The sequence below is a fragment of the Fistularia commersonii genome, chromosome 22 (genome assembly GCF_037954325.1).
Source record: "Fistularia commersonii isolate RoL2024-O1a breed Wild chromosome 22, RoL_Fcom_v1.0, whole genome shotgun sequence".
NCBI lineage: Eukaryota > Metazoa > Chordata > Actinopteri > Syngnathiformes > Fistulariidae > Fistularia > Fistularia commersonii.
The window spans coordinates 11,618,580-11,639,758 of NC_141305.1; the positions used below are offsets into that span (position 1 = coordinate 11,618,580).

The following is a 21,179-nucleotide window of genomic DNA, read 5'->3' on the forward strand; positions in this document are numbered from 1 at the left end:
AAGCGAATACTTTTGGCCATGTAGTGTATCTCAATGATCGGATCATTGGGAGAAATAGTCCAGATTACCACAGTAGCGGACACTAAAGGGCGTGATTTAAGCTGGGGATATATTCGCTCACGGAAGTTCACTGTTGCTCGTTGTTTGTTGGTGCTGGTTGATTAAAGTTGAACTCATCCACCACACAGAGAGACCGTCATCATTTCCTCGCCAAGCACCACACAGTGTAGTAGCAACAACTAGCATAGCACAGTACTAACATCTTGGGCTCTCGATTATCTCTTTGCAAACATTTACTTTCCCTCAGGATGAGTAAAAATGGTATTCATTCATTCAATTTTCCTCCTTGAATCCTAAATACCCTTTAAAATCAGTTGTCATCTTACGCTGAGGCATGACAAAGCAAAAAATGTACATATTTGCTTCCCTACCAATGGGATTTGCTCCGGTGACTAAAACATTTTAGATGACAAAATTAACTTAATTAAGACAAATTTGAGAACAATTAAAAGCAAGATTTGGAATGGGTGTCCTTCAGAACAACTGAATTGTTCATTAGACAAAGTAAAAATGTGTTCTTGCCCCTTGTGATGTTTTATGACACAAAAACTACAGATTTACTATAGAAACTATAATTATTATTAAGTGAATTGTCAAAACATACATTTTGTCTCATGATAACCACCACTACAATCCAGCAACTGGTAGGAATGGGATGTAATTTTTCTAAAATTGCATTGTTTTCAAAGACCGCTTTTATTTATCCATAACATACCGCTGTGTCATTCTGGCCTGTAGCAAAAAGGTACAAGACTAATCCTAAGACAATGCAGGGGCACACTGACCTCTCCCTTCTTCACTGTCATGGACTGTCTGCGAGGGGTGATCTCTTCATTGATACTGGACAGGAAGTTTTGTGAGATGCGTAGGGCGTCCTGTAGCAGCAGATAGTCCGGGTGGCTGGTGGGGGTGTGCTTTAGTAAATCCTAAAATAGAAGGAAAATATGACAAATTGAATCACCAGGGCAGGTCGTGGCTCGATATGAATCCGAGGTGGATCGACTTACATGCAGAACCAGTGTGCTTCGCGTCACTCTGTCCACGGGCTTGTAGAGAAGGGCTGTGAAGGAGGAAAAGTCAGCTCAACATGTTTAACACCCCGTCTATTCGTGAAAAGGCCAGATGGTCATTTCACTCACTTTCTAGAGAGTTTTTAGCCGACTGGTCTTTGCAGTCCTTTGTGCTTTTGACCTTGAGATTCTGGTGGGGAAGATGACGAAAGAGGGAACAGCGAGGAGAAATATCCTCATTAAGTGAGAAAAACCGCCCCGACACGCAATTAAAATAATCAGCAGCACTATAAAGAGCTGCGCTGCAGAGAAAACCGCCCTGTCATCACTTGTCCCTGGCAGCTGTACAACATCAAACGCTCTGCTGCTGCAGTCCTGCTGTGTGTAGTGTGATTACATACCTCAGATATCTCCGCAAACTGGCTGTTCGCCTGGCAGCACTTGTCCGCCGTCTCCACGGCAACTTTATAGTTATCCACGAAGGCCCGGTACACTCCGAGTTGGCTGGCCTATTGGGTGTAAGCAAAGTATAGATGTGATTCACAGCGTGCAGTGGATTCAGCATTTCGCAGCCAGTTTTGGACGTGATCGCCATCTTCTCCGCGACCTCCTATGGAGCTTTTTGTTCTGCTTTACTGGCTGCCATGTGGTGAGGGGAGGCTTTTATCTGGCTGGGAGATGACTCCAGGCAGTCTGCTCATACGTGCAGGGCGAAATCCACAGAGGGCCCACAACGCCTACCTTTTTTCCTTTAACTTTCTCATCTTTACAAGTCTTAAAAGATCAAGGTGTGACAAACTAGGAGATCGCTTTGAGTTGCTAACTTCAGAAAATGTTTTTTTTGATGGGGTGAGGGTATACGTGGATTAAGGCATGATCCTTCAGATGAAGAGATTAATGTGGCTCAATCAACAGGAGGTAAACACAGGTGTCACATATGACACTGGCTGCTCTGTTTTTGGTGAAAGCCATTCATTATTATGTGTTTGAGTTCCATGCTGGTTGCCATTATGAAGCCAGGATATATAAGGAGAAACCTGACATGCTGCCAGGGCCTCTTTTCAATTCTATGAAAGCAGCCCTGTGACTCCAAAAGCGACTTTCTGCGTATAGACATGCACGCTAAAGATCTGCACCAGATAATGGAGAGCTGCAATAAAATGTCAATGGAGAAATCATTGAATCCAGCCAAAGGTCTGAGCTTTAAAATGTTATCAGACCAGGAGCATCAAATGATTGTTAACAGTCATTTTACACGGGGAGGAATTCTCATAGCTTCAATTTGCATTATTTACTTTTGTTAACTATCATATGGCAGGTATGAGATAGACATGTTTCTAGAGCGATGCCCAAACTTAACGTCCTATCGGCTTGTTTGTTTAAGTTTTCTGCTATTCTCACATTGCAGAAAGAAAAACATGCCTCTGTTGAGTGGCTTTATAAGCATGTCCTGACATGTTTTTCGGATCACTTTGACCAGCAGGAATTACAGAGCCATCACATCATTTTGGCAGATGTTTGATTATACTTGAATCTTTCTAAATGAATGTTGACAAGCTTTCTCTGTGCTGATATCCTGTGAGGCAGATAGAAAATAAAGTGGGCGAGGGTACACTCCCATTATTTACCTGGCGTATTGATTAACATGTGAATTAAGAATGTACCAGTCTCTGGAAGAGGTCGCCCACACACTGCTGGTGGCTCCAATCCTGGACACGAGGCAGGAGACCGTCATAGAAGTCTTTGTGGATCTCATGGAGCTCTGGCACTTTGAAGAAGATTGTCTCTATCTGCTGAATGGTCAGCATGGGTTGGGATGTGGTGGCTGCAGCCCGAAGAGGCTTCATGGGCTTTAGAAACAGAAGGAACCAGTCATTGAAATGAATCAATGACAAAAATCTCATATCCAATTTCAAATATTTTGAAATAAATACGTGAAGCCGCCAAGGCTTAACAGCACAATAAAAATCATAATTTTCAGCACAGAAGAGAAATTAGTAAAATGAATAAAATAGTATATTATTCTTTGTCTGAAACATGGGCATTGTATCGTCAATTCTCTTCTTATTTGGCTTTGTGTACAATAGGAAAAAATTATAAATTTCATAAGACTTTAAAAAGTCAAATCAATCTAAATTCCCCATTATCTACATTCAATAGAAGAATCAACAAAATAATATACCTGTCAGCTAAAGCCACCACAATGTTGTTATTAGCTTTTTAGTACGGCATTTCCGATGCATGAATGTTTTTAAGACCTGAATTTTCAAACCTGCTGTGCCACTGGAATGCATTTAAGTTTGATGTGACATCATAGGTTTCCCACCTCCCTAACTCATTCTATTAGCTGTCTATTAGGCTTTTTTTTAACTAAATCACAGCATTATATGTGCTACGGAAATAGAATGTTACTGTTGTGCTAAATGGCACAGTCATATTTCTAGAATTGCAGATTAGCCGTTAGCAGTTAGCAGTAAGCACACCTTTTTTATGTGGTAATTTGTGAAACAAAGTGGAAAATAATATTAACAGTATTGGATAACAGGGCTTACTTACTATTTAAATAGCATGAAAATAGATAATAATCAGTACATAAGTCATAATAGCATGGCAAAAGAACAAGAAGAAATTCATAAAGTCGGCAAATGTTAATACAACATTTGTTCACTAAATTAGGTGACATTAGCCAACTTCGACCATCTAAAAAATCTCAGCATGAGAGCCGGAGACGCTGTTCTCCCCTCCTTTAACCCTGCAGCTAATTTACAGGAGTAAGTATGCAGCATCGGGCAAGTTTCAAATAACGTCTGAGGTCGTAAAAAAACAAAGCAAGGGACTGTAGAGCTAAACCTGAAACACAAAAATTTAACGCCACCTATTTCTCGAACAAATGACAAACACAAATTTGATGCACCTTCTTTATAACGCAACATGGGACCAAGATATACCCTTGAACCAAGAAAGCCGTTGCATGAACTTGTGTGAGAGTGCGTGTTTGTGTATCGGTGTGTGTACGTGTCTGTGTGTTAGTGACATACTATTAACAGTGCCTCAAGGTGGCTGAGGTAGGTTTCCTCGCTGGCCAGGATCCCCGACAGAACCCACTTCCTCATCTCCAGGCCCTTCTCCTGATCCAGCTCCACCTGACAAAAACACGTAGACACCACAGGCTCATGTTGATGGATTGAAGAAGTGTAAATGGCATTTGTGTTTAATTAAACGCCCGCACACTTTTGCGCAGCCCCGACTGCAGATATTGCTGTGGGATTAAGGACGGGTCCTGTTTGATTAAACTCTGTAGGAGTGTGAGATGCCATGAGGCCCAAGGCTGGAGATGCCAAGCAACTCCGGGAAGACAAATGGTTTCTTCAGCAAGGAGTTGTTATTGATATTGGTCAAGCACATCGGTCATCCAGGTGGTGGTTAACACGTCAGTGAGCGCCGTGATACTGGCTAAATTAAAAAAAAAAAAAGCTTTGACCTTTGAAATATCACCAAGTTTACACATCAGAGGATAAAAAAAACGACAGTTTGGGGGAAGAGCAGAGGGCTGGGGGAGGGGAGCCCGTTCTCTTTTCAAGATCTGTTGGCCAACACCGTGTTTGCTGAGCGTGTATGGTCTCTTTCAGCTACGCCCTGTTTCTTCAAAAAAAAACTCTCCAATGGTGCAACGTCTGTATTGAATTGTTGGCCACTTGACTTTTCAGCAAGCTGAACAAGGCCACTTTGTCAATAAATGTTCACTTTTACAATGGCCAATAAATTGACATAAGTCAAATATTTACGATGTGCGTTGCTCTACCTTGGATTTTGTTCTGCAATATTTGGATTTAAAAATCATGAGACTTGAGAAACTGGCAACTGGTTACCTATTAGAATTTAGCAAAAAAAAAAGAAAAAAAAGAAATAGCAAGATGATGCCAAACAATATAAATTTACATTTATATATTGATCAAAAATGGGTAAGGAGTGAAGAACAAGCACAATTTTGCAATTTATGTCATTTGAAAAGTACAATATTTCAAAGGTTGAACCTATCGTAAATTGATTTTTCTTCCTCTTTCCCTTTGAGCTTTCTCAACCTACTCCATCTAACCCTATTCTCTGAATCCTCCTCTCTCATACCAACTAACTTCTAAATATGGTTGGGATTAAACCACATCCTCTTTTTGGAGACTGACTCAACTCGGGTCATTTTATTGATAACTTTATAGATCCTTCTTTTCCGGTCGTGTTTAGAGACAGAAGAGATTAGCTATGCAACAACCATTCTGAAACAAAGGGTTTAATACCTAAATAGTAAAGAATCTTGTTGATAGAAGAGGCAGCCTTGACACTGCACTGGCAGTCCTGTCAGATTTCAAATAAATCAGACGAAGTTTTTCTTTATGTCAGAAAAAAAAAAGATACTGTTTGTGATTTTCCAAAAACATTTACAAAACTTCAGCCCCAATTGTCTTTTGATTTCTGACGTCTTTTTAGATTAATACATATATTTAGTATACAGAGCTGGAGTGGGCTATGCTATTAGGAACTTTGTAACAACTCCTTTGAATGAAAAAATAAATGTACTAAAGTGCACTCCAACCCTGGCACGAGGGGGGCACTTTCAGCCAGCTTTAAAGCTAAATGGGGTGTTCGGGGTGGGGGTCAGGGTGGGGTGAGGACAGATCATCTAAGGACAACGCTCTGACTGGAGGACAGTAGCGGGACATTACCGACAAAGTGGACTCCAGGGAGCCCGAGGATTGTGTGTCGTGGCTGCAGCGGCTCTTGGAGCGCAGCTGTGGCGAGGAGGAGGGGGATCCGCCGATGGACAGCGCGTCGTGTCGTGGGTGGTGTTCATCTGAATGCTCCAGGTCGTAGGTGTACGATGGTGGGGTCTCATTGTAGGAGGCCTCTGTGAGAAACGATCAAGGTTAAATGGCCTCTTAGATACGACGAGCCACGTATTGAAACACAAATAATCATCATGCCGCATAAGTCGTGTTAATTTCTCTTGCTAAACAACAAAACTGCACGATTGCATGTGTAATTAATTCGACGAGGCTTGCTCCAACTGACCGCATTGGCTCATTCAATAGTATTTTTTTTCCTCTCTCCTTCAACGACAGGTCAAATTGGCTGCTGTGGACGTCACAATCGTTCTATCAACAAAGATAAGAGACCTTAAAAAGGCACCTTTCAAGTTCACGTGACGTAGTCAAATAATCCACTAATAATATGGCCAGACGTAGAAGTTCCTTTTTGTTATTTTTGGACATTTGCGCATTGTTTTTGTGACTTCCCTTTTACGGTTCACTATAACAGATGCTATCAGCGTTATTTTTCCCAGCAGTTGTGTTCAATGAAAGCGGTAACCCCATACAACATCAAATGTCATAAGATATGATCACAAATATGGGAAGAGACAGCAGCTGAAGAGCCAGATATTTCCCTCCAGAGTTGGTAAAGAGCAATTAGGGATAAAAGGAGTTTATATTGGACTTGTATTGATCCAGTGGCTGGAAAAACTGCTTTCAAATGGTAATTCTTTTCCACTTTTATAGATGGGAAAGGAAAAGTGACAGCTAACGTATAAAAGGTAAAAAGTATACAAAAAAGGAAATAAGTTGTTCTCCATTATGAATAAGAACAACAAATGATATGATTATATGATATTATGTGATAGTGGTAATAATATTTGAATCCTTTTGCAGGTTAAACTGCGAAGGTAAAACCAGCCCAACCGGCGATAATTATAGCATGAAAGGTAAACAAAACTCGGCAGTGGTTTAGTTGTAAATAGCAGAGACAGCTTTAAAATTCACCTGAACCAGTGGCAAACATCTCAGATGTGCAAAAATGGATTATACACAGCAGCAAATGGAAACCCCAGGTGAGGACTCCAAATGTAAATTATTTCTTACTAGCTTCTTTCCACCTGCAGCTTGATACTTACTTACTTCAGAAGAACATTTTAATTCCAAAATTGACAAAGATTTTAAAGATCCTAGGCTCCCTCTTGATATCTCACAGTGTCAATCCTTGAAAACCGAAGCATTTTAGCTCACAGGTTTGATATTTTACTCTGTGTCACACTACAAAAGAGACTAACATAACTGTGTTGATGAGCTGGAATGTTTAAAAACATAATAAAGTTATATTTATGATCTGGTATGGACATAGAATTTGCAACCTCCAGTGTGCGGCTAAATGTTTGTGTGAACAGTGCACATTCAAACATGAATGTGATAATGTTGCAACACACAAATATATTGGACAAATGCGCAAGACCCGAGGCAGGATGGAATTAAACATGCTGCTTTGAGCAGTCTGCTCTACATCATGTGCCCTTGAAGGCAAAAAAGGATGCGTTTCCTCTTTCAGCTAGATAATAGAGCAGGAACCTCGGTTTAGAAAAACACCGGCCGTCGCGCTGTCTCTATATGAAATCCTCTTAAATCCTTAACAAAATCTGTGACCCCTTCAAATCTATCTTCCAGCCTGTGCCAGCCACTGATGGGCCACACCACGCTTAAGGATAAGACTGCTAGATATCCATGGTGAACCGCAATCTAAGGCCACCTCTACATAGAGTTTGGAGGATCAGCAAAAAAAAAAAAAAAACAACACAACAAGCTTCTTGTTTTTTCGTTGGCCATGTCATTTTTCAAGATTCACACAATGGAAAAGAGATGGCAGATACCCTGCCATTTGACAGAGTGTGTATTTCAATTGCATGGATAACATGCAACACAACAACATGGAACAAACAAATTTGGACGGTTAAAAATGTTTGGGATATTTTGCCATTTCACAGTGACAGGGAAATACACAGTGACAGGAAATACACAGTGACAGGGTTAAAAAATTTCAGCAGATGCTCGGTGAGACATGCACCAACGTGACATCAGGCTAATAATGTGCATGTAGCGAGTAAAACAGGTCAGACATGTATGCGAATATACGTTGTGTCTCGTGATTTTGCACATTTTAGAAATTCCGGAGATCAACAGGTGTCTCTTCCTGTAATTACTGCTTAGCCACCCCTGACCCACCAGCGCTGCTCATCACTGTTCCCACCATAATCACGGATTCGACAGGCTACAGATACCGGGGAGGATCTCAAGCAGTGGGAGTGAACGAACAAAAACAGACATGTAAAGCGAAGTAGGGACAGGTATGTGAAAAGCGGCCAACAGAAATGGTTCACCTCGGCTTGAAAACAGGAAGGAGAGGATTCCGGAAGGTGGGGGAAGATAAAACCAAGTCACCCGGGAGAGCGGCGGAGGAGTGGGGGACTGACGGGATTACATCCTCACAGGCCCCCATGACAAAGGACTCAAACAAACAGAGAGGGCCCAACAGAGAGACAGAGCTGCACCAACACTACTGAGTGGCTTGGCTCCTTCGGAGCACAAGGGAAGTCCGTGTGAAAGGCCACTCTGTGTTCCAGTGAGATTGTACATGAATAACACATCCTCTCTCAGGCAGAGGACTGAGAGACGCAAACTATCTCCTTCCAGTGGAAAAAGAAACAGTCGGACTTTATAAACAGACACACACACACACACACACACACAAAGACACACACACATGCACAAACGCACACACTGCATTTCAGCTCCCCTCTTCCTAAAAAACAGAACCATTCCTGCCTTAATAAAGCATTTGTAAAGCCCAGGAGTCCCCTGGCCGCTATAGTGTGAGAAAGTGGGCATCACAATAGATGCTCAGTGAGGGACGTTGTTGTAGCAATGCGCCGCGGAGGAAGCGTCCAGGCAGGTCAGTCCGGAAAATTTACCAATTTATCAGAGTGGAAACAGGCTCTTTGCACAAGGTCATCCCTTCACAAACAGCCGCCCCAACCTCAAACACATATTTCTCTATAAGCATTGTTTTTGTATATGTTACAGCTAATGCTGTGATTTATTTTATTGTCTACATATTATGTATTACAAGACTCTAGCCACATCTGTCCGATTTCATTTCAAAACTTTATACATTTTTTACCTGCAAGTACCACAGGAGAAGCGCACAATTCACAGTCTAGTACTGTAGATAATGAATTTCTTTGGGATAGATATGAGATATCAATTATGCAGAAGCATCGTAAATTCAGCAAATTAAGATTTTTTGGGGGGATGAATGATAGGAATCCAAACCCCACCAAATAAAAAGACAGCACACATATATTAGCGGCCATATGAGCATTTGCCCTACATAGATAAAAAAATACGCCTTCTCAAACTTTCACATGAAACTAGACAGTGTTTTGTTGTCAGTGAGGTTGACCTTTGGCTATTTGGTATATTTTCTAAAAATTTTATGTATCTGAATTTTTGCTTTCAATCATCCTTTGGATTTTTTTTGACTTATGGCAATAAAAAAAAAAAACGTCTGTCACGTCCCAGTTAACTTAACCCTTAACAGGCAATTTCTGAACTCTTAAGTACAAGTGGATGTGGGTACCAAATTTGAACAAAATCTCGCAAGCTGTCTCTAACACATTGCATTCATATACAGGAAAATTGTGTTTCACACAAATGGCAGATGTTAACTTTAAGTGAATGCACATAGTTAGTAGTAAGTAATAGTTAATAAGTGAGGATATCTCATTGTGGATTGTTTGAATAACAATGTTGGTCTTTTAAAGCAGCGTAATTGAGATGTCCTCTGAAAAAAGTGGACACTGAAACAACCACGTTTCAACTCGGGACCCAACAACATGATTGACAGCACAAAGAACGACTACAGAGTTGATTTTGGCCTTTTTTGCTACAATTCCTCAAAAACATTTTTTTTCTTTGCAGAGCAATCATATGTCCCTCCATCGTCAATGGACCAATCTTAGCATATGACGGATTACGTCTTGATATATTTACGTCCAGCTTTTTAATTTCCCCTGGGATAAGGATTATTTCAGGTTAATCTATGCACAAAACATGATAAAAAATAATTGCTCCAGTAGTTTTTCTTGTTAAGGGAGCCTTGGCTTTAGAAGAATTGATAACAGCTTGCTGTTTCCTGTTTCATTATCATAAGAATTAAATGATGACAGATGGTAATTCTATTACTTCTGCTGCTGCAAAGTAATGCCTTTTATCACTCTTTTCCTTATTGTGTTTCAAAAGTATCTTCATATGGTGTTTTGCTCCACACGGATAAAGAACAGCCAAACATTATCAAAGAGAAAAGACGACTTTTAGACTCTTGTTAATGTTGTGTCAGTAGATCTTGCTTGTTAACTCTGTTTAGGAGCAGCCATGGTGTTTCTAAGAGTTGGCAGGATGTTAATATGGTACACTCATAAAGAAACACTACTTCCTTATTTCCCCTCTACAGTAAATGAATGGAACTCAATGGCACACAGCTGGATGGCAATCCTGGCACATCCATGCCCTCCCTCTCCCGTTCCCTGCTAAAGCAGCTCAACACAGTGCAATAGAGCTGTAATAAATACATTCTAATGACATTACATAAGACTGCTGAGCCCACCAGCTGCAGTTGTGAGCTTGGGATCAGAGGGAAGCTGATTTTGCTTTGGTCTGTCCCTGAACTCTTTAATTCTATGTTTTTCAAGAACTGAAATAGACTAGATATTATGCCACCCACTAAAAAAAAAAAAAACACCCACAAAAAAACAAAACGCGAGCTATTGAATTAGAACATGGTTGATTGATTGTGAAATAATTTTCAACGTTCTGAGCACTGTATTTGTCAACGTCTATTGGTCCCAAAAATGCTACTGTGAAAAACCCCACCTAAAAACATTTCTATGTCTAGACAACTGGCTCCTCTCCCTCTAGTCTCCTGGAAAACACCCAGTGAAAGACTTTTTGTTTCCCTCATGTGAACAAGTGGTGGCTTCAATTTAATACAGGCAGCATGTTGGATAAACTATTGATGACACAGCAAAGACACGCTAATCCTGATATGTGGAGATGAACCGCTCTGCATAATCAGGCTGTGGCAGATGTGCAGCCGAGACGGTGGAAGAATCACATTCGCAGGAATAATCATGCAGCGTGATTGCGCTAAACACGCTGTTTTTTTAAAAAATCAACACTATCCCTCTGAGCTCCACTTGAATATTTCTGCCTTTGTGGTTGAAATGACACTGTTATTGTAATCAGGGTGGATCTGAGTTCATTTATATACGTTATATCATGACATCGTGCTCAGTGAGAAAAGATCACATGCCCTATCTACAACAATAATAACTTGTATTCAGAGTGAAGCTGATTGCTTTAATTATTCATGGCAGTCAATCATAGGGCCACATAAGGAGACATACAACCATTCACTCTCTCACTCATGCGTCACACAATTTTTTTCAATTCATGTTTGCATGCTTTTGGACTGTGGGAAGATAACTGGAGAACTGAGGGAAACCCACGTAGACACTGAGAGAAATAAACATAGAAAGACCCCCAGTTGGCATTGAACCATGGACCCTCTCGCAGTGGAGCGCCACTGTGTTGTTCTTAAATAAAATAAAATAGAATAAAATAAAATAAAATAAAATAAAATAAAATACATTTTTAAGAGAGTTTCTTTCTTACCACAATTTCTTTATAAGCTTTTGCTGATTCATAGTTATTTCTTACGTATTATTGGACCATTTATATATTATGTTCCTGCTAATTTGATAGCAGTGGCTGATTTGCGATGGGCAATCGAGAATAGTGGCTTCTGTAACTCTCCATTCCCTGCTGGGCTTCCCAGTGCACTCACCAACCACTGATACGCGAGGGACGCTTGCAGGAAAATGAGAGCCCGCTTTTTACCGCCCATAGTTAGCCTATTGATCCCAAACAGAAAAACTCATGGCAAGCTCCCAAAAATAAACATGAGATATGTGGATCAATTCAACTGTGATGTAGGAACTGAGATCTGAGCATCTATAATTTAGCAAATTGAGGGGGCTGAGGGGGGTGTACAAAAAGGACGGGGACTCTGTGGAGCCCACTAATGGTTGTATAAATGCAGAATGAATTGTTGCCCTTCTGAAAAGAACAGCCGATCATAGTGATGTGAAATGTTGTTAAAAGCTCAGCGACACTTTACAGCTGTAGCTGGAGGATGCTCCTGCGGATGGTGTGGTCACTTGGGTAACAGTGCAGGCAGAGGACACAAGCTTTCCCGGCACTCAGTGGACTGACCCTTGTGGTTTCCTTCACTGAGGGACAAGTTGAAAATTCTGGACTGATTTATCTAAAATACTCACACACGTCTCCAGGGGACAATCTACTTCAATCCAACCACAGCTGAAGGTCTCTCCATCACAGTAGACCTTGGGAGGACGGCCAGGAGAGTCACACTCACTTCACATCATCACTTCACAACAGCAAGAGGCTACAGGCTGTAGTGCTCCAAGCTTAATGTGAATTGTTATGGTTCATTTCCCACAAACACGAACACCAAATGCCTGGATTGGCCTTATATGTATGTCTGACCTTAAAAAAAGACATCAGGTGACACAAAAAGGATGGCGAAAAAGAGGTTATCTTGCCCAGGAGGCTAGCTTTGATTTCTTATCTCATCATTTGACTTCTTTTTTTATTCAGCCAGATATCTCAAAAAAAAAAAAGGTCAGTTTTCAATTGCAGTTGGTTGTCTGTTTGGCCAGCATGCCCTCCTGTTTATGTTTTGATAGTAAAAATACTCCTTAAAACTACTCATAGTCTTGTTTTAAATAGAAAAAACAAGGTTCCTACACACCCTATAACGGATGTCTTCATGGCAAGGAATACAAAGCAGGTTTGTTGGGATATTTCAGTCAGAGCAAAGCAGCGCCTCGGTGTAAACGTAGCTTGCTACTTTTAGTCAGTAGAGTCAAAGTGAAAGCACACCTGGGATGTCACTGTGCTTTTCTTTCCAGACATGACAAACTTTTTTCCAGAACCACAGTTGGGAGTTTTTCACAACAGTGTTTGCAAACTTTTCAGTAGCTACCCGGAGTAGTATATTGACTGTGACATGTAAAATAATGATTGTGCCCCTTTTGCTCTTCAGTGCTTCTGAAGAGTCTGTTATGATTAATGAAATGCCCTCTGTGAGTGAGTGTGTGTGTACTGGCGCACTGTAAAAATGTGAACCCACATTTCATCATCTGAAGTGTGCGGAGTCGGCTGCAGGCCCACCGACGCGTGCCTCCCTGTTGTAGGGCAGCCTAAAATTAGTGCCGGTCCTCGAATAGAGTGGGTCAGAGCTGGGCTACCCAGCCCAGCACACCTACTAATCAGTGTGTATGGAAATAGCTCAGGGTGGTGAGACCACTGCTTGTAATGTGCCTCATAACCAAATAATCAAAGACCAATCACAGCCCCCGAGCAGTGCAAACAAATGGGAAAACGTGCGCATATATTGACACATGAAGCAAAGGGAAATCCAGCATGTCAGATATGACACAGTTACTGATCAGTAAAACATCCATATACAACCAGTATAGATAAACAGTTTCATTGTCTACACGCATATGCTGGTCTTTGACTGGTTGTCTGATTCTTTTTTTTACATTTCTACAATGATTCAGTGAAACGTAAAGGTGATTAATTGTTTCCAAAATTTACAATATGTGTCAAAAATGAGAAAAAACAGAAGATCTAAAAAAGTAGTGTCAGAAATTTTTTAATTTGAAATGATTCATTGATGCTGTGTCAGATGTCAAGCATTTAGACTTGCTAAGCTTGGAATCTAACTATTTTCATCCTGCTGAAGAAACAACCTCAGTTTTTTACATCTTTGTTGTTAACATGTTGGAAACATGGCCTTCCATGCTTATGCAGAAAGCCAGATATATAAACAGTTAGCCAGATTAATGACCCTCTGTTCAATGCACACAGCCCTGCATAGGGTTGTGTTTATATTTATTTGCCAAATGCAATTTAATGATTTGCAGTTTAATGGACGTTCCGAAAACGTAAATCCATATCGTGTCCGGACTTTCAACCACATGTCACTCTTTTAAAACCGCCAACACTGATGATGAACTCACTCCTCAGTGGTGACATAGAAAAAAGATCGTAGTGACCCTCAGGTATAATGAAATATTCATTTGCATGTCTGAATGGAATTAAATATTAGTGTCCAGACCCCCTCACTACATGGCGCAGTGTCAATCTGCCCAGCAACCCACAGCAGGTGGGGTTGAAACTAGGAATCCGCTTTGAAATCGTCTTTTGACTTCAGATGAAGATGGAGCGAAGATGGGGCGAAGATGGGGCTCTCTTACAACCTATTTGAAACAAAAAAAGGTAGCCTAGACTTCTCATCCCAGGAGTGGGATACAAGCTAACACCACTTCAAGTTATAAACAACTGCAGGGGTTTTAGAGATTTACAGGATTAAGCATTAGAGATGTCACAGTACAAATAAATTCTTTCAGGTCATGCTAAAAAAATATTCATCTTTGTCCTAGTTTGACTTGTAAATCAGTTGTTTCTTTTCAGTTCATATGACAGTATATCCATTCTCTTTTACATGTGCCGCATAGTATGCAATATATCTGGCATTAAATCACATGTGTCAGTGGAGGCCAGCTGAGCAGGAAAACAGCATTTATCTTCTGTAAAACCTGAGGCTGGAAGCTTTGGCTTTAACAATAAAGTGCACAGAAAAGATGTGCAATGAATAACTGAAGGCCATGGAGTCCAGCGTTTTATGAAACTGGCCTGAAAGTTGGACTCTGCTGCTCCGGTCTGGTGATTTAGTCGAACAATATTTATTAGGAAACATAGATAGTGACTCGCATACAGTATCTGAATATGTAGATACACACCAGTATGAGAACTTTATGATGCTTGGTATAGCTTCAAGTCTGTCCTGCAAAGACCCCTGTGATGGTGTCACTCTCAGTTGCAGACTAAAACCACTCACTTATTACTAAGACAGCCATTCTACATAACAATCAATTAATGCACTGTTTACATTTTCTCTACACTGTTTATATCTCATTGCAGAACTATGCTTATGATTTCTTTTGTTTTTTTACTACCGACCTGGCTTCACTGTGGACGGCAAAATAAGAATAATTTCATTTTACAGGGTAACATGTTTCCAGACTGTACATATGAAAATAAACACTTGAATACCTTGACTCTCTTACCACAGACAAGACAACTGGCATTACAGCATGAGCCTATGTGTTCTTAACACTGACAGTAATATAAGAGTGTGTGTGTGTGTGTGTGTGTGTGTGTGTGTGTGTGTGTATGATTAAATAATACATTTATACATTTTCCAATACAATAAGGTCCCTGGTTTAATTCTGACAGGGGGCCTTTCTGTGTGGGGTTTGCTCTCCACTTGTCTGTGTTGGTTTCCCCTCACAATCACAAATAGTTGAAGACTCTAAAGTGCACAAAAGTGTGACTGAGAGTAAATAGCTATATGTCTTTATACTCTATGTGGCCTTGTGACAAACTGGCGGCTGATCAAGAGTGTATCCTGTCTCTTCCCCAGTGACAGGTAAAATGGGCTGCAGTCTTACTGTGACCTCAAGTGCAGGATTAATACAATGGAAAATAATCTATCTCTGTGAATGTGTTGTGTCACTGAAAATGTCAAGGTCTGGCCTGCTTCTCATCCTTTTCTTCCACTAAAAGTCTGGTCCAATGTGATACAGCAGAGCGGCAATAGTGATAAATATTAAGACATATGGGCAAACGGATGATCCTGCACGTCCCTCTGAAAACCTATTATCGTAATGTGGATAAACAGATTCCCATTGGGAGCACTGGTAACAAATGGTTGAAGATGAAATTAGATATTACTATTAGGTCTGTATTTTTTTCATATTGTATCTGTGAAGTTGCCCAGCTTTATTGCAGAGAACCTTAAACCACAAGATGCACCTTTGAGATGCATTGAGTCGGGGCAAGTGTAGAAACTTCTAATTTCTTGTTGTTAAAGTCCGTCATTCCCAAATGCTGACCAGACCCACTTTCCAGAGAGAGCTTCAGTGTAAACAAACTTGGCCAACCAGTGACGCAACAAGCACCACGGGTCAGGCTGTTGATAGAGAGGTGAACTCATACCACACTTAACATTTCATTAGCTGTTTCCCCCCCACACCCCGCAAGCAGCTGAGACATTCCATAAACACTTGCCTGCCAGCCAGCAGCACAGAGAGCCCTTTGAGTGGGAGCGGGAAAGGGATCTGAGCTTGCAGGACCTGGGGGGCTCAGGCCGACCACGAGGGCGGATCATTGAGCCAGGGGAAGCCCCCAACATCATAAACATGCCTGAGATTTTTTTCTATTATCTACGGCAACGTGCATGTTAGTATGCGAGTAGCGGAGCTGAACGGAGCATTAAGTGCGAACAGTCCTGCATAGTTTCTAAACAAGTGGTTTTGTTCTGTTTTTGCGTGGAGTGGAACAAAACGGCCATTCATGAGTTATACTGTGAGAGCAGCTGGCCTGGTGAAGCGACAGCCTGCCAGCTTTGACCACTCCGCCCAGTACACTGCACAGAGGAACAGGTGTCTGACTTCCACACTGACTGCCCGCGAGGCGACCAGCACTTCCTCCTGTAGGCCGACATTTACTCTAGGAAAGGGAGAGGCTGCATTCTTCAGCCTCGCCGACCACCACACCTCACGTGTTGCTGCCCAGGTACAATGATAGGCCTGTCTGGGCTTCCTTCAGTGACCTCAAATATTCATGAGTTTGCAAGTTAAGTTGTGATTCCTGCTGAGGTAGCAGGTAGTACCAGCCTCTGGACTGAGGCCAGCACATCCAGACAGCCTTCATTGCCTTTCTGACACTCCGAATTAAAATCAGAGCCACCCAGACATACTCGCCGTCTACTTGCTGGTGTGTCGGGGGCCTGTTGGGCTGAGCTCTGCTTGGTGCCTATGACCACACAAGGAAGTATGACTCAATTAATGATAGAAGTATTTCAATTCTGGCCAACTGGGCTTTGACATCTCAATGTGACCCTGAAACATATGAATACACCTATTTTCAAATACTGCCAAACTGTGATCACCGGGCTTGTATCATACTATTCAATTATTCTGATATATTGAAATTGCATCTATACATTTTACATATTCAAGCAAAAATGTTGATTGTTTTCCTATGATAACTACAACCACGTCCCGAGGGAGGCGGGGGACATTGAGTTCGAATGGGCCATGTACCGTGCTTACCGTCCGTAAGGCGGTCAGTGCCTGTTGGGGCCGCAACCCTTGAACCAACGGGTGGACTCCAGCAGTAAGGGATGCCGTCAAACTGAAAGGGGTATCCTATTGGGCCTTTCTGGCCTGTGGGGCTCCGGAGGCAGCTGACAGGCACCGATAGGCCAAGCGGCATGCGCCTTCTGTGGTTGCCGGGGCAAAAATTCAGACATGGGAGGAGTTCGGGGAGACCGTGGAGAACGACTTCTGGTGGGTGTCGAGGATATTCTGACCACCATTCGGCGTCTCAGGAGGGGTAAGCAGTGCTCCGTCAACACTGTGTCCAGTGGGAGCGGGGCGCTGCTGACCTCTACTCGAGAGATTGTTGATTGGTGGCACGATTACTTCCGAGACCTCCTCAACCCCGTTGAAACACCTTACAATGAGGAACCAGAGCCAGAGGATTTTGGAGCACACACACTGATTTCCGGAGCTGACCAGCTGTATACCCTCAGCAGGGTCCTCGAGGGGGCACGGGAGTTTTCCCAACCAGTCAACATGTGTTTTGTGGATCTGGAGAAGGCATACGTCTGTGTCTGGCGGGAAATCGTGTTGGGGGTAGCGAACCCCATTATACGGGCTGTTGGGTCCCTTTATGATCAGTGTCAGCGCTTGGTCCACATTGCCGGTTGTAAGTCAGACCCCTTTCCAGTGAGAGTTGGACTCTCACTGGAAGGGCAGCCAGGGCTGCCCTTTGTCACCGATTCTGTTGATAACTTTAAACGACAGAATTTCTAGGCGCAGCCAGGGTGTCCAAGGGTTCCAGTTTGGTGGCCGCAGGATCGATGATGTGGGTCTGTTGGCTCCATCAGGCCATGATCTCCAGCTCTCACTGGAAAGGTTCCCAGACAAGTGTGAAGTGGCCGGGATGAGGATCAGCACCTGCAATCCATGGTGCTCCACCAGAAACGGGTTGAGTGCCAGGGAAGAGGTCCTGCCCCAAGTGGAGAAGTTCGAGTATCTTGAGGTCTTGTTCACGGGTGAGGGAAGGATGAAGCGAGAGATCGACAAGCGGACCCTGTACCGGTGGTGAAGAGGGAGGGGTGCCAAAAGACGAAGCTCTCAATTTACCGGTCGATCTACATTCCCACCCTCACCTATGGTCACAAGCTGTGGGTAGTGACTGAAAGAACGAGATTGCAAATACAAGCGGCCGAAATTAGTTTCCTCCGCAGGGTGGTCGGAGATAGGGGGAGAAGTTTGGTCATCCAAGAGGAGCTCGGAGTAGAGCCGCTGCTCCTCTGCATAGAGAGGAGTCAGATGAGTTGGTTCAGGCATCTGGTCAGGATGCCTCCTGGACGCCTTCCGGGGAGAGATATTCCGGGCATGTCCATCTGAGAGGAGACCGCAGGGAAGACCCAGGATACACTGGAGAGACTATGTCTCCAGGCCGGCCAAGGAACGCCTTGGGGTCCTCCCAGAGGAGCTGGACCATGTGGCGGGGGAGACGGAGTCTGGGCCTCACTGTTCGGGCTGCTGCCCCCTTAGTCTGCCCTTGTCACCAAATCATCTAACATGTCCTGTCCATCTGATGGGACCCGTTCCTGATCTTATCCATCCTCGTTGCTACCAAAGAGGTCCTCAACATTTTGATTTCTCCTACCTCCAGCTCTGCAGCTTGTTTTTTCCTCAATGCAACCATCTCCACCAGTAAGAATTGTAATATGGAATCAGTAAGTTAGCATTCATCTTCTTCATAATCAGCCAGAAACAACCGGGCAATTGGGGAGAAATGACCCCATAAAATCTGCAAGAAATTACATTTTAGTTGGCAAAAAAGCAACTAAAAATGAGTAAAAATTTAAAAAATATCTAATAATATTCTAGAAATAAGCTGAAAATTTTTCAAGAATAATAATAACCTAAAAATAAATAGGAGACATTTACAAGGTGATGACTGGGAATGCAAAGTATTAATAAATGTGATTCAGTATTATATTAGTTTTCAGTATAATTGAAATAATGTGTTTTATTAAGAACAGTAAAAAGGGAATCCCACTGCTACGTATAATTAAGGAGTTGTATTTTTCCCCTCTCCCGCCAGCCTTACCTTTCACTGCAACACTTCCATGTTCAGACAGTCCACACATTCACACTCCTCTCCAGCCACAACACACAGCTTTGGCCACAGGCATGTCGGTGTCATGACGGAAATTAATTATGACAAAATAGACCCATCAGAGAGTTGGCCTCCTTAAAGGCTCCCAGCTAATCAGCAGCTCTATTCACAGTCAGGCTTGACAATTGGCCTAGAAAACCAGAAACCAGGAGACAACATACACTCTTCTGTTCATGGGAGAAGTAAAAAAAAAGTGCCCCTGAGATGTGTCAATTTTAAACTGGCCAATTGATAGAAATGACACAGCTGATTAGCACGGTAATCTGAAAGTGGGGTCAGAACCCCCACGGGAGGGTCAAAAGACACAAATTGGCAGTCATGAGATAGTTTCTCGGCATTGAGTCAAATTTGATAAAAAAAAAAGACAACAAACAATGTATGTTATTGCTGAGCATTATTCCATATTTCAGATAATGTTTTTGTCATTGTTCTCGCAAACAATGTCTTCTCACCTGCTTTCCTTCATTCTTTCATAGTTAAATCATGAGAAATTCGACACAGAATATAGAATAAAACTCATCACCTGATTCCTGAGTGTGCATGCAAACAAATGCATTTGTTAGCATGGTGTATCGAGTCATTTTACTCAGCATCTATATGACAATAAAACATTCTCACACACACACACACACACACACACACACACACACACACACACACACACACACACACACACACACACACACACACACACACACACACACCAGCAGCAGCAGCAGCAGCATCCATTCATCCATCCATCCATCCTTCAACAAGATGGTCCAGACCATAAACACACACAAATCCTAAAGTCCAGTAAATTTGATTTTATACAAGTACCTCATTATAATGTCTTACTGCTGGAAAATTATAAATGTTTTCCTTACAATGACACAATACTATACTGGGCTATTAACTGGAGCAAAAAGCTCCTCCCCGACACCAAGATTAAACAGGCTTACCAAGACCAAATTCAGAGTTTGGTAAAAGCCACAATACTTTATGATACAGGAGGAAAAAAACAACTGCTCTCTACGAAGCAACTACCACAACCAAAAGCAGTTTATTGCGAACTTGTTGCATATCAACTCCCTCCCAAAAAGCTTAATCCACCAATGTGCACAGTGCTGTTATTACAGCATCAGAAAATAAATCCAGACTTCTGCTAATCCATTCTGCAAAGTCCACGCAAAGCAGCTGTGGCTGCATGTCAGCGACATGTCTCCTCGGCACAAAAACAACCTACTTCTGTCTGGCAACACGGCTGTCACACAACACGACACACATCGAGGGGACCTCTGTTGATTTTACACTGTAAGTTTGGGTTACAAGTGACAAGAAGTTGCGCTGCCACTTAAACACAAGCTGTGTCATCAGCATGAAGGGTCTCTTGAACTTGGGAAATGGTCATCGGACAAAGAGAGAGTTGACACAAGGTCTACTGAAGATCACAACTGTACTCTCGCTATCAGCAGATGTGAAAAAAAACTACAGCTGGACAGGAACTGAAATTTTTAAGTGGACAGCAGTTCACCAGGTAAATCCAGCAAACCCACCAAGCTGGTGACAAGTTGAGTATCCACTGATATCTGAGAAGCGTTTAAAAAAAAAACAACTCAATGCAGAACTATAGAGAATTCTTGTAATCTGAAAAGTTTTCATGGTGACCTACAAGAGGCACTCAGTGCTGCATTATAGGAAGCATAAAAAGTAGTGCTTTTAAAGACTCACTAAAACTAGTGGACTAAAGTCAGATTCTGTCAGCCTGTGCTGCATTGATTTGGATCTTTGGTTCTGAAATCCGCTTATCTTAAGCAGGGCTTAACATTCAGCTAAAAAAACA

At 42.2% G+C, this 21,179-nt stretch overlaps 1 protein-coding gene across 1 annotated transcript in view; it reads right to left on the bottom strand.

The window, feature by feature from the left end:
- LOC147221715 (breakpoint cluster region protein) overlaps positions 1-21,179 on the bottom strand; it is a 40,955-nt gene that overhangs the window by 14,564 nt on the left and 5,212 nt on the right. Inside the window, exons 2-8 of the mRNA XM_086169476.1 lie at positions 5,789-5,970; positions 4,109-4,213; positions 2,735-2,920; positions 1,472-1,579; positions 1,200-1,260; positions 1,068-1,120; positions 846-986 (exon numbers count right to left, since the gene is read on the bottom strand). Of these exons, the coding sequence (XP_086025602.1) occupies positions 846-986; positions 1,068-1,120; positions 1,200-1,260; positions 1,472-1,579; positions 2,735-2,920; positions 4,109-4,213; positions 5,789-5,970 (836 nt within the window). The remainder of the gene's footprint in view (positions 1-845; positions 987-1,067; positions 1,121-1,199; positions 1,261-1,471; positions 1,580-2,734; positions 2,921-4,108; positions 4,214-5,788; positions 5,971-21,179) is intronic.